At 38.0% G+C, this 12,553-nt stretch overlaps 1 protein-coding gene across 1 annotated transcript in view; it reads right to left on the bottom strand.

Annotated features, from left to right (window-relative positions):
- Positions 1-7,652: 7,652 nt before the first annotated feature.
- ift172 (intraflagellar transport 172) overlaps positions 7,653-12,553 on the bottom strand; it is a 140,729-nt gene continuing 135,828 nt past the window's right edge. The window contains exons 43-48 of the mRNA XM_060914101.1: positions 12,096-12,191; positions 11,817-11,876; positions 11,495-11,593; positions 9,684-9,837; positions 9,017-9,108; positions 7,653-8,787 (exon numbers count right to left, since the gene is read on the bottom strand). Of these exons, the coding sequence (XP_060770084.1) occupies positions 8,698-8,787; positions 9,017-9,108; positions 9,684-9,837; positions 11,495-11,593; positions 11,817-11,876; positions 12,096-12,191 (591 nt within the window). The 3' untranslated portion in view covers positions 7,653-8,697. The remainder of the gene's footprint in view (positions 8,788-9,016; positions 9,109-9,683; positions 9,838-11,494; positions 11,594-11,816; positions 11,877-12,095; positions 12,192-12,553) is intronic.

The raw sequence follows: 12,553 nt of genomic DNA, 5'->3' as shown, positions 1-12,553 counted from the left end.
TGCATATGGACTTTGTGAGGGAGTGAGGAGTAAACAAAGAAACAGCTGGCGACTTTAGCACTTCATGACTAAAAAAAGTACCATAAAATAATGACACATAGCAAGAAAAGTACTTGGAAAACACTAACGACATAGCTGAGAGGGAGATACAAACCTTTCACCAAGTGATCACTGCAAACTCGAGCATGCTTTGGCTCGGCTCCCTTCAATTTCAGCGAGAGGTTCAAAAGCCACCTTTCTCGATGTCTTTTTGTGAAATCCTGCATTCATTCACCCTTTTTTTTTAATTAGTTCATGGGGAACCCTGTAGAAACTTTTCAGTTTCATGATTTGATCGATTCAAACAACCTAAAACAACGCAAGCGTAAGGCATTTTTCATGCAAGTAATGCACCTTCTCTGTACAAACGCTTTGTCAACTGAGCTTTGGTAGACCACCAGCTAAAGTTTTGAAGAACTAATGAGGCAGATGTGACATCACGTGAAACCCAGCAATTCTCCCCCACTGATTCATTGTAAAGGCATTTCACATGACAAACACAGACTCATCATTAAGTAGTAGGACCGTTAGAAGGCCATATGGTAAATGCTAGACAGGTACCTAGATAGATAGCTTTATTAAACACAAGATGCACTCAGCTGACACTAGTTTCCATTGGAGATGCGTATAAACTTGTGTTAATAATCTCTATCTACATAATTAGATTTGTAAAATATATAACTTTAAAATAAGTAATATACTATATAGTGAGACAAACATATTATGATGAATAAAATTTGTATTTGAATACCAGAAAAGTGTTTCCAATAGTTAATTCTAAATTTCTTAGTTATCTCAGAGTTAACAGAGTTGGGCAGAGAATTAAGGTATATAACATGGTAGCTAAAAAACCAAAAGTCTTGTGTCCTGATTTTGAGCTTATTTTCACGATATGAACATTGTTCTTTACTCTTGTGTTATAATTATGGACATCAGAGTTAACAAAAACTAGTATGTCTGTTTTCTTTTGAAAAATAGCGGAAAATGTTTTAGCCTATCAGAAGTCTGTGTTTCAAACAAAGTCCGTCCTTTCACAATGATTTTAATAGGAGCCGCCATTTTGTTTTGGGCAGTCCTAGGGCAGGTCTCCCAAGAAGGGACCAGACTTAAAAACTAATGGAAGAAATTCAAACTTCACTGTTCTCCCAGGATTTCACTCACGCTTGTATTGGTTCTGTACAATAAAAGTATTTAAGGCAACTTCTTTCATGTAAGTATATTTTTTGGCTACTTTTGAGTTACAGACTTCTGTGACACTTGCTTCTGAAAATGCTTGTTTTGAGAATTTCCACTGCAGTTGTCCTCAATGGCATGACCACTGAGAAAGTGAGCCACAAGACTGAAGACTTGGTATGGAATTTGAAGTTGTAATCTTTTCTTACATTACTCGGTGACATGAACTCAAATTGCCAGATTGAGCAGTTTTTCTCCTAAAATTAAAATACAGGCTTGTTATAGAAGAGTTTCTAATGTGAAGATGAAAAATTCTAGTAACTACTAGCTTTCTCTCTAGAACGCTGTATTAATAGTTGTTGTACTTGATATTCAGAAATAGAATTAAAAATGAATAAAACAATGAACTCCACAAAAGCATATTCATTATAAATTAGACATCACTTCAGTAAACTTATGTTAAATGCTCATCACCTTATTATTCCTGAATGAGTCTCAGAACACAAGCTCAGTTTTACAATCTTGTTTCTTTGAAAGGAAAAAAAAAGTCCATTCCTGTTTTTGTTTAGTCAGGATCCCAGTCCTGATGTACACCACTCAGGAAAAAATGAACTAAAAGAACAATACACAGCAACATAAAGAGAAACAAATGTAAGTAGCAAAAGATCAGGCTACAGACTTCAAATACTGTAGCCTGCACTAGGACTCCCTAAAGTGAATGACGCATGAAATGGAATGATGAATGACAGGTAGTAAATTTGAACAATAAATGGTCCCTTGTCATTCAGATTCTTACAAATGGAATAACGATTGAAATCTTTAGTTTTAGACCTCCCTAGGATAAGATAAGTGGGTGCTTGGTGGGATATCAGCTTTTACAAATGGAATGACAGGGTTTCTATATGTATTGACTTACTTTGAGCTAATGTTGTCAGTGATATCACCTTTTACAAATGGAATGATAAGGTTTCTAGGTGGAATGACATACTTTGAGGCAATGTTATCAGTGATATCAAATTAACAAATGGAATGACATTGTTTCTAGGGTTAGGTTATAGGTGATATCACTGATAACATTGCCTCAAAGTATGTCATTCCACCTAAAAACAATGTCATTCCATTTGTAAAAGGGGATATCACTGATAACATTAGCTTAAAGTATGTCATTCCACCTGGAAATGCTGTCATTCCATTTGTAAAAGGTGATATCACTGATAACATAACCTAAAAGTATGTCATTCCACTTAGAAACAATGTCATGCCATTTCATGAGCTGAAAGCATGTCATTCCACCTACATATCAATCGTTATTCCATTTATAAGAATCTGAATGACAAGGGACCATTTATTGTTCAAATCACTAGCTGTCATTCGTCATTCCATTTCATGCGTCATTCACTTTAGGGAGTCCCCCTGCACTTTACATTTTATTACATTTGAATCACTGTTATTTTCACAGATCAAATGAAATGAGACAGAACAGCAATTAATAAAGGAAACTTAAATATTTGTAGGACAGAGGGCAATTAATGCAATATGTACACTCGTACACACATTCATTCATGTAATCAACCAATCATGTGGCAACTATGCAGGGTATAAAATCATGCAGATACAGGTTAAGGTCTTCAGTTAACATTCATAGCAAACATCAAAACAAGTGTTGCCAGGCAAAACAAATCTCACCCAGTAGCACTTATGATAAATATAAAGGAAGATATTGCGGAAAAAAAAACAGGTACCCTACGGGTACATGTGGCTACTGCTTATAAATAAAATTGTTTTCTTATACCATGTCCATACAGTAAATATAGCATATATATTTACTATATGAGGCAGTAGCTACAAAAATGAACAATTTAAAAATCACAGAAGTAAAATATACCAAGTGTCTGTACTTTATATTATTCTACTCTTACCTCTTACAGTTTTCGAAAATGAAAGCTCCGAACCGAGGCTGACATGCACACGCTGTCGCCATGACCCAAATGGTTATTTCCCGGAAACGGCCCAGCACTAGAGCTCAGTGGAACACACTTTCCCTCTGTAATAAGCATAAACCTGTCTGAAAGCAATTTCTTTAGTCTAGTCCATTTATTCTGAATGGTGAACCGAATTGTATACACTCACCGGCCATTTTAATCAGAACACGTGTATGCGCATGCGCAGTGTGCGATTGTTGCACTCTTACATTCTTACAGCATGATGACATAGTGGCTAGCGCCTCTACCGTATATGAGGCAGTAGCCACAACAAAAACAATTTTGACCTTTTTGGTCATCTTGACCCGGATGACCCTCAAAATGTTGGAGGTTCTATTTGAGACCAATGCCCATCTATCCTGAAAGTTTCATGAAGATTGATCCAGCCGTTTTCCCGTAATATCGTTAACAAACAAACAAACAAACCCGACCAAAAACAATACCTTGCCTCCTAGTGGACTCCGTCCCAGGCGAGGTAATAAGGGCAAAAAAAGTGAACTCAGTGACTTTGCTTTGTCATGGTTGTTGCTAACAGACAAGAACGTTTGAGTATTTCAGAAACTGCTGATCTCACAACCCAAGAGTCTCTCAAATTTACACAGAATGGTGCAAAAAACATCCAGTGAGCAGCACGTGTGTGTGTGTGTGTGTGTGTGTGTATAAACACAAGGTTGGAGGCAAATGGCCAGTTTCAAGCTGACATTAACTCAAATATCCACTTTTTACAACCAAGGTGGGGAGAAAAGCATCTCAGAACATATGGCATGTTAAATCTTGAAGCAAGTGGGCTACAATAGCGCAAGACCACATTGGGTTCCACTCCTGTCAGCCAAAGACAGGAATTTGAATCTTTTTGAGATGTTTTTCTGCTCTTTACGGTTGTAACAAGTGATTATTTGAGTTATCATAGCCTCAAACCAGTCTGGCTGTTCTTCTCCGAGCTCTCTCATCAAACAATGAGTTTCTGCCTGCACCACTGCTGCTCACTGGATGTTTTCTGCTTGTCTCACAATTCTTTGTACAAATTCTGAAATATTCAAACAGCCTGTTTGGCTCCGACCACCATGCCATGGTCAAAGTCACGAAGATCACGTTTTTCCCCTTATCTGATGTTTGATGGAAACAGTATGCAAAGCTCTTGACCTGTATCTGCATGATTTGATGTAGTGTATCGCTTATACACAGTGGATATAAAAAGTGTACACACCCTGTTAAAATGATCGTTTTTTCTGATGTAAAAAATTGAGACCACGATAAATAATTTCAAAACTTTTCCCACCTTTAATGTGACCTATAACCCGTAGAATTCAATTGAAAAACAAACAAACAAATCTGTTAGAGGGAAAAACATAAACGTACAATAAGCTGGCTGCATAAGTGTGCACACCCTTAAACTAATACTTTGTTGAAGCACCTTTTGATTTAATGACAGGATTTAGTCTTTTTGGGTTCAGACATTTACTCAGTTGCATCCTCCAACAAAATCCACGGTTCACAGAGAGCTTACAAAGCACCAAAGGGATCTCATTGTTGAAAGGTATCAGGTCAGGAGAAGGGTACAAAAAAATTTCCATGGCATTAGATGGAGCACAGTGAAGACCGTCATCAAGAAGTGGAGAAAATATGGGACAACAGTGACATAACCGAGAACTGGACGTTCCTCCAAAATTGATGAAAAGACAAGACGAAAACTGGTCAGGGACGCTGCCAAGAGGCCTACAGCAACACTGAAGGAGCTGCAGGAATTTCTGCCAAGTACTGGTTGAGTACTATATGTGACAACAATCTCCCGTATTCTCCATATGTCTGGACTATGGTAGGGTCATAAGACAGAAGCCTTTTCTTACAAAGAAAAACATCCAGGCTAAATTTTGCAAAAAAAAATCAACTCTCCCAAAAGCATGTGGGAAAATGTGTTATGGTCTGATGAAACCAAGGTTGAACTTTTTGGCCACAATTCCAAAAGGTATGTTTGGCACAAAAACAACACTGCGCATCACCAAAAGAGCACCATACCCACGGTGAAGCATGGTGGTGGCAGCATCATGTTTTGGGGTTGTTTTTCTTTAGCCAGAACAGGGGCTTTAGTCAAGGTGGAGAGAATTATGAACAATTCTAAATACCAGTCAATTTTGGCCCAAAACCTTCTGGTGTCTGCTAGAAAGCTGAAGGTGAAGAGGAATTTCATCTTTCAACACAACAATGACCCAGGTATACATCAAAATCAGCAAAAGAATGCCTTCACCAGAAGAAAATTAAAGTTTTGGAATGGCCCAGCCAGAGCCCTGACCTAAATCCAGCTGAAAATCTGTGGGGTGACCTGAAGAGGGCTGTGCACAAGAGATGCCCTCGCGACCTGACAGATTTGGAGCTCTTTTGCAAGGAAGAGTGGGCAAATATTGCCAAATCTAGACGTGGCAGGCTGGTAGATTCCTACCCAAAAAGACTGAATGCTGTAATTAAATCAAAAGGTGCTTCAACAAAAAGTATTAGTTTAAGGGTGTGCACGCTCATGCAACCAGCTTACTGTACATTTTTTATTTTTTTATGTTTTTCCCCCTAACAGATTTGTTTGTTTTTCAATTGAATTCTACAGGTTATAGGTCACATTAAAGGTGGGAAAAGTTTTGAAATTATTTATCGTGGTCTCATTTTTTTTTACATCGGAAAAAACTATAATTTTAATGGGGTGTGTACACTTTTTAGATCCACTGTACATAATAACAAAAGCGTCATATGTTGTGGCTTTGGGTGTTTTTAAAGTAACATTAGATATTTGTACAGATATAGTCTACATGCACACAAACACTAAGTTGCTGAATGAAAAGTCATCTGAAATTTTAAGAAATTACATTTTTTTTTTTAAATTGTGCATGGCATTTTCCTATGTCCCGTAAAAACAATATCATGTGGACAATACAGTGGTGCTTGAAAGTTTGTGAGCCCTTTATAATTTTCTATATTTCTGCATAAATATAAAACATAAAACATAATCAGATTTTCACACAAGTCCTAAAAGTAAAGAGAACCCAGTTAACCAAATGAGACAAAAATATTATACTTGGCCATTTATTTATTGAGGAAAATGATCCAATATTACATATCTGTGAGTGGCAAAAGTATGTGAACCTTTGCTTTCAGTATCTGGTGTGGGCTGCTTATGCAGCAATAACTGCAACTAAACGTTTTTGGTAACTGTTGATCAGTCCTGCACACCGGCTTGGAGGAATTTTAGCCCATTCCTCCGTACAGAACAGCTTCAACTCTGGGATGTTGGTGGGTTTCCTCACATGAACTGCTCACTTCAGGTCCTTCCACAACATTCCGATTGGATTAAGGTCAGGACTTTGACTTGGCCATTTCAAAACATTAACTTTATTCTTCTTTAACCATTCTTTGATAGAACAACCTGTGTGCTTAGGTTCATGGTTTTGCTGCATGACCCACCTTCTCTTGAGATTCAATTCATGGACAGATGTCCTGAAATTTTCCTTTAGAATTTGGTGGTATAATTCAGAATTCATTGTTACATCAATGATGGTAAGCCATCCTGGCCCAGATGCAGCAAAACAGGTCCAAACCATGATACTACCACCACCATGTTTCACAGATGGGATAAGGTTCTTATGCTGGAATGCAGTATTTTCCTTTCTCCAAACATAACGCTTCTCATTTAAACCAAAAATTTCTATTTTGGTTTCATCTGTCTACAAAACATTTCTCCAATAGCCTTCTAGCTTGTCCACGTGATCTTTAGCAAACTGCAGACGAGCAGCAATGTTCTTTTTGGAGAGCAGTGGCTTTCTCCTTGCAACCCTGCCATGCACACCATTGTTGTTCAGTGTTCTCCTGATGGGACTCATGAACATTAGCCAATGTGAGAGAGGCCTTCAGTTGCTTAGAAGTTACCCTGGGGTCTTTTGTGACATCGCAGACTATTACACGCCTTGCTCTTGGAGTGATCTTTGTTGATCAACCACTCCTGGGAAGGGCAACAATGGTCTTGAATTTCCTCCATTTGTACACAGTCTGTCTGACTGTGGATTGGTGGAGTCCAAACTCTTTAGAGATGGTTTTGTAACCTTTTCCAGCCTGATGAGCATCAACAACGCTTTTTCTGAGGTCCACAGAAATCTCCTTTGTTCTTGCCATGATACATTCCACAAACATGTGTTGTGAAGATCAGACTTTGATAGATCCCTGTTCTTTAAATAAAACAGGGTGCCCACTCACACCTGATTGTCATCCCATTGATTGAAAACACCTGACTCTAATTTCACTTTCAAATTAACTGCTAATCCTAGGTTCACATACTTTTGCCATGCACAGATATGTAATATTGGATCATTTTCCTCAATAAATAAATGACCAAGTATAATATTTTTGTCTCATTTGCTTAACTGGGTTCTCTTTATCTACTTTTAGGACTTGTGTGAAAATCTGATGTTTTAGGTCATATTTATGCAGAAATATAGAAAACTGTAAAGGACTCACAAACTTTCAAGCACCACTGTATGTGATCATTTTGATGTGCTGAGGGTCACTTTTCTCCATTTTGGGACTGAATGTCCTCCCTCTTGAGATAAACGGTATGTCCCTACAGAAATACCCAAACGCGAGGAGCTTGAACTATTTAGCACAACTATGGAACTGCGTCACACCAAGATGGCGATGTGCGAAAAACATCGTGACTCTGCATCAACCTCTGAGAGTTTTGAGTCACAGATATTTAACAAAAGATGACTATCTTTTCTCTGCTACTGCTTTTGTGTTATCATTTCTTTCTCTGTAAGATCAAAACATTAGGTGTATAACTCCATACTCAGACTCATCAATCCAAGACAAGCACTGTAAACTCATCAGATTTCGGACCCGTTTCATCCTGCAGTCGATTCCAGCAGTCGATCTGTCCCGTCACGAAAATTCTTGTGGACAACGTTTTGGTTTTCATCACTTTTCTGGCACGCTTTCTAGCTGATTCACTTTCATGTTTTCCTTTGCTTTTCCGCTGGCTTTTAGCTAGAGGGAGAGCTGAGCCCACCATTTGCCCATGCCAACTTGTTTTGGTTAAAAGTAGGTCAAACACACCACACGGTAGTCATGTGATATTGTTGCTCACTTGCTTCGGCAATCTCCGGAATCGTAAAATGCAGGACGCATTTTATCTCGGTAAAACATTTACACATAGGATACACGATGTGTGCAGCAGCGAAACATCTCAAAACTCCAACAGCAATAGAAATAGAACATTTTTGCCCAGAATTCAACTTTGCAGTCAGAACCTTTAAACAACAGAAAACAATCACTTATCAAAAGTAACTGATCAAGAAAAAAAAAAAAACTCTCTTTAATACTGTCCCTTTAACAGACTGAAAACACAGCATCTGAATAGACACAGGACAGGTAGGAATGGGAGTAAAGGAGACAAACAAAAGAAGCCAAAAATTGTATTACAGAGCACAAGATACAGATTAAATAAGGCTAAGGAGTGTGCACTTTCCCCTTATTGAAAGGTGTATCCAGCTGATGGAAGGCCCCCACACCACCGCGATATAAAGTTCAGGACATCCTGACACTCTGGACTGTGAGTGGTCTATAGGACAACAGGCAAACAATATTACAGAAATATTTTCTGCTAAAGTAAGCATTACACATTCAATTATGTAAAATTAATATGTGTACATCTCTTTAACTCAAAATGTTTAGCCATTAATATTTATCTGCTCACAAAAAAAGAGAGAATTTTGAAAACAAACACAGCATGTATGATTATTGTCCTTGTAGAGTCTTTGAGTTAAGAAAATAAAAAACTGAGTTTTTACCTTGGTAGCCATCAGGAATTTATTCCAGTCATCCTTGTTAGATGCCATGCCTGGTCTTTTGAACTCAATTTTATCATGAAGAACAGGATAACCTGCACACAATCAAAAAAGCCAGGAAGAGAAATGACTGGAGAGAACATATTTTATTTATATATATATATATATATATATATATATATATATATATATATATATATATATATATATATATATATGCTGGAACCTCATTAACAGCAGGACATGTACTCATGTATTTCCCAGACGAAGATGGATTTTAACATAAAATGATTTAAGCAAGTTCCTAAATACTTAATAGCAAATGAAACAGAACAGGGTCTTAACAAACTGAATCCAACTCAAAGAACTCCAAAGGCAAAAATGTTTGACTAAACACTCATGTTGGTAACAGTTAATTTTTCCCATTTTTGAATATAGCTGCAATTGAATATGGCTTTCCAGCTCAAGTGTGCACTGCACACTTGTATAATGATAAACATAATACATAATCAATGAGCAAATAAAACTTCAAATATTCCAGTTTGTACTACACCACCAACTGTGGAGCCATTAAAAAGATTGAAACATCGTTTTAACTGTATTATTACACTATACTACTCAACAGCCAGTGTTAGGGAGAGAGAGGACCTCTGATTAAACCTGACCCCACCTGTAATGACGCAGGGCAAGGAGCGGATGCCAGTGTTCGCAGCAAGCAGCGAGGCCTCATATGTTCCTCTCTCATCTTTGGGTAGGACCGTTTCTATCCGTTGCTCCATGGAAACTGTCAGAAGCCAGTCCCTGATTTCCTCCCTCGTCTCCACCTGACACACAGTCACTAGTTTACTAACTAAATCAGTGGTTCCCAACCTTTTTACCTTGAAGCACCCCTTGCTTATGTCCAAGACAAGGCAGGCCCCCCAACCCCAACCCACACGCGCGCACACACACCAGAAGAATAAAGTGATTAATTACAAAATTTTATTTGTAAAAATAAACAGCAGTTGTAGGTTTTTGTTCCTATTCTCCTTGTTTTACAGTATATATGGATAAATGTTTTTCTTCCCTCCTTTTTATGTCATCAGGTCCATCTCTCTCACACACACACACACACACACACACACACACAAAATAACTGCAAGGACATTAAAATATTTGTCTCTTTTCAAGAGAGCTTAAAGCATATACGCAGAACTATGGCCTCACTTTCATTAATAAACGCCTTGAGACCTCAAGAATGGCACAGGAATAGTTTTAAGCGTTAACAATAAATCTAATATAGTAATTTTTACAATTAAAGTGATTCATATAGGTAGCCGTCTGAGTGAATGACCTTGATGTCCATAACGTCACAGCAGGAAGTCTATCGGTCTCATCGCCATTTCCGCTACACTAAAACACAGAGCTGACTGCAACTCTGATCCTCCATTTTGAGCCAATTTATCGTCATGCCACGTAGATGTGCCAGAAACACGACAGGTGGATTTACATTGCATTCATGGCCCAAGAATGTTCAAACTGCAAAGATTTGGACGCGTTTTGCGAGAAGTTCACGGGCACATTGGGTGCCTACGAAGTGGTCTTTCCTCTGTTCTGCACATTTTACGGAAGACTCATACAAGACTTCTGATCTGTTAAGGAGCGTTGGCTATAAGCCCGTATTGAAAGGGGGTGCAGTACCAACAATTAAGTAAAACTACAAGAAAAGGAAAGCATTTATTTTATTTATTTTTTAAAAGGAAAGTAAGTTCAGTTGCACCAGTTCTCCGGGAGAGTGAGCAGAGGGTTGTTGGTAAAACCCGGGACGGAACGGGACATGACATATCGCTTGGGCAGTGACTTCCCTGCGGTTGTTGCTAAAACCGGTGACATTCCAATGCTTGGCGATGTAACATGCAGTGGAAAATCATGCACCCTGTGGCTTTTTCCTTCAGGCGGCTGAATGGGATGAATTACCCAGGTTGAGCCACTAGCTGACCTGATGAGACTGTTGCTTATGCAGTAATGGTCACAGAAGTTCAGAGGTCACAGAGGTGTTGGTAATAAATAGCTTAATAAATTTAAATGTGGACCAAAAATAGGTTTTAATTTAGGTTCTACAGAGTTTTGATTATCCAATTGGGTATGTTATTCGGATTTAAAAAAAAAAATTTAGTATGCACAAATATAATTTTGATAACATCACAACCTCAGAGCAGACCAAGATCTGTGCACCCCCTGTGGGGGGTGCGGACCCCAGGTTGGGAACTAAATGGTTGCCTGTATAAAGGCTGTCACAATACATCACCACTTCATGGTTCACTTCGCTTTTCTGCTTCATTTTTTTTAAAACAAACAATGCAATACACATTAACACAATATTACACAAAGATACAAAAAATTGCATGTAGGTTGGTGTTGTTTAATTACAAATTATAATTATGCAATTTTCAAGTTATATACAGTACGTATTATGTGAATAAGTGAGAGAGAAATCCTTACAGTGACATGGAGCTTTGATGGAAGGGAGACCTCAAAGGGAATGTCTGTGTCCTGGAAATCTGTGTGGTCCAAGGCATCTGTTGTACCCTCATCAATACTCTAGGAAAACAAGCAATTAAAACAGTACACAAACTGTTTTGGTCAAGTGTATCTCATGTTCATTCTTAAGCAAGAAAAAAAATCTTACAACAACATGCTGAGATTAATACAAAATTAGCAGAACTGACAGATAAATCAGCTGTATTTGTACAAGCAAACAAAGTTTTGCAGATCTGCTTTTTCAGTCTGACCTGTTTAAGCCATAAAACTCATACTGACTTACATCTGCCAAATCCAGGAAATGGTTGAGGAAAATAAAGGCCATATTCTCTGAGCCAACAGCCTGTAGAATAGAAAATGATTCAACAGATCAGATCCTTTCACATTTGTGAAATAATTAGCACTGGACATTACGTACTGTATATTTATTCTAAAAACTATTACAACATTTAGACTTGTACCCAATTCAAATCTGGGCTGTTATCACATTTTTGTTGCAGTCATTGACCTATCTGTCTCAGATACATTGAGGGTTCACTGCAGGACTTGTGGAGGGACTCACCTTTGCTGCCAGGCCAGCCTCATAGAAAGCCTTGTCTGCTGGAATAAGCTCTGTGTGTCTCAGCAGTGAAATGGATAACTTGGCTGCCACAGTACTCTGAATGAGAACAAAGAAATAAACGTGACAAATGAACGTTCAGAAACAAATTTTTGCAACTGAGGTAACTTCACAGCATAAGTAAGCACAGGGTTATGAAGTGGCACTAACTTGAAGTTAGAGCCACTTCATAACCCTGTGTTTACTTATGCTATGAAGTTAATTTCAGTATTCAGTATAACCAATATTTCAGATTAAATCTCTTGTGCTTTTAACCCTCTTTAATGCAAATTATATTCCACTGACCCAGGTTATCTCTTATAATACTTTTTTTTTAATTGGTACCCTGTTCTTCAGGGTAATTTCACTACTTTTACTTTTCAAGGCTCTTATCTTGGTCATTATAAGGGTTAGCCCTACGT

Source organism: Neoarius graeffei, chromosome 2 (assembly GCF_027579695.1).
Source record: "Neoarius graeffei isolate fNeoGra1 chromosome 2, fNeoGra1.pri, whole genome shotgun sequence".
NCBI lineage: Eukaryota > Metazoa > Chordata > Actinopteri > Siluriformes > Ariidae > Neoarius > Neoarius graeffei.
This window is presented reverse-complemented; position numbering and strand designations above follow the sequence as displayed.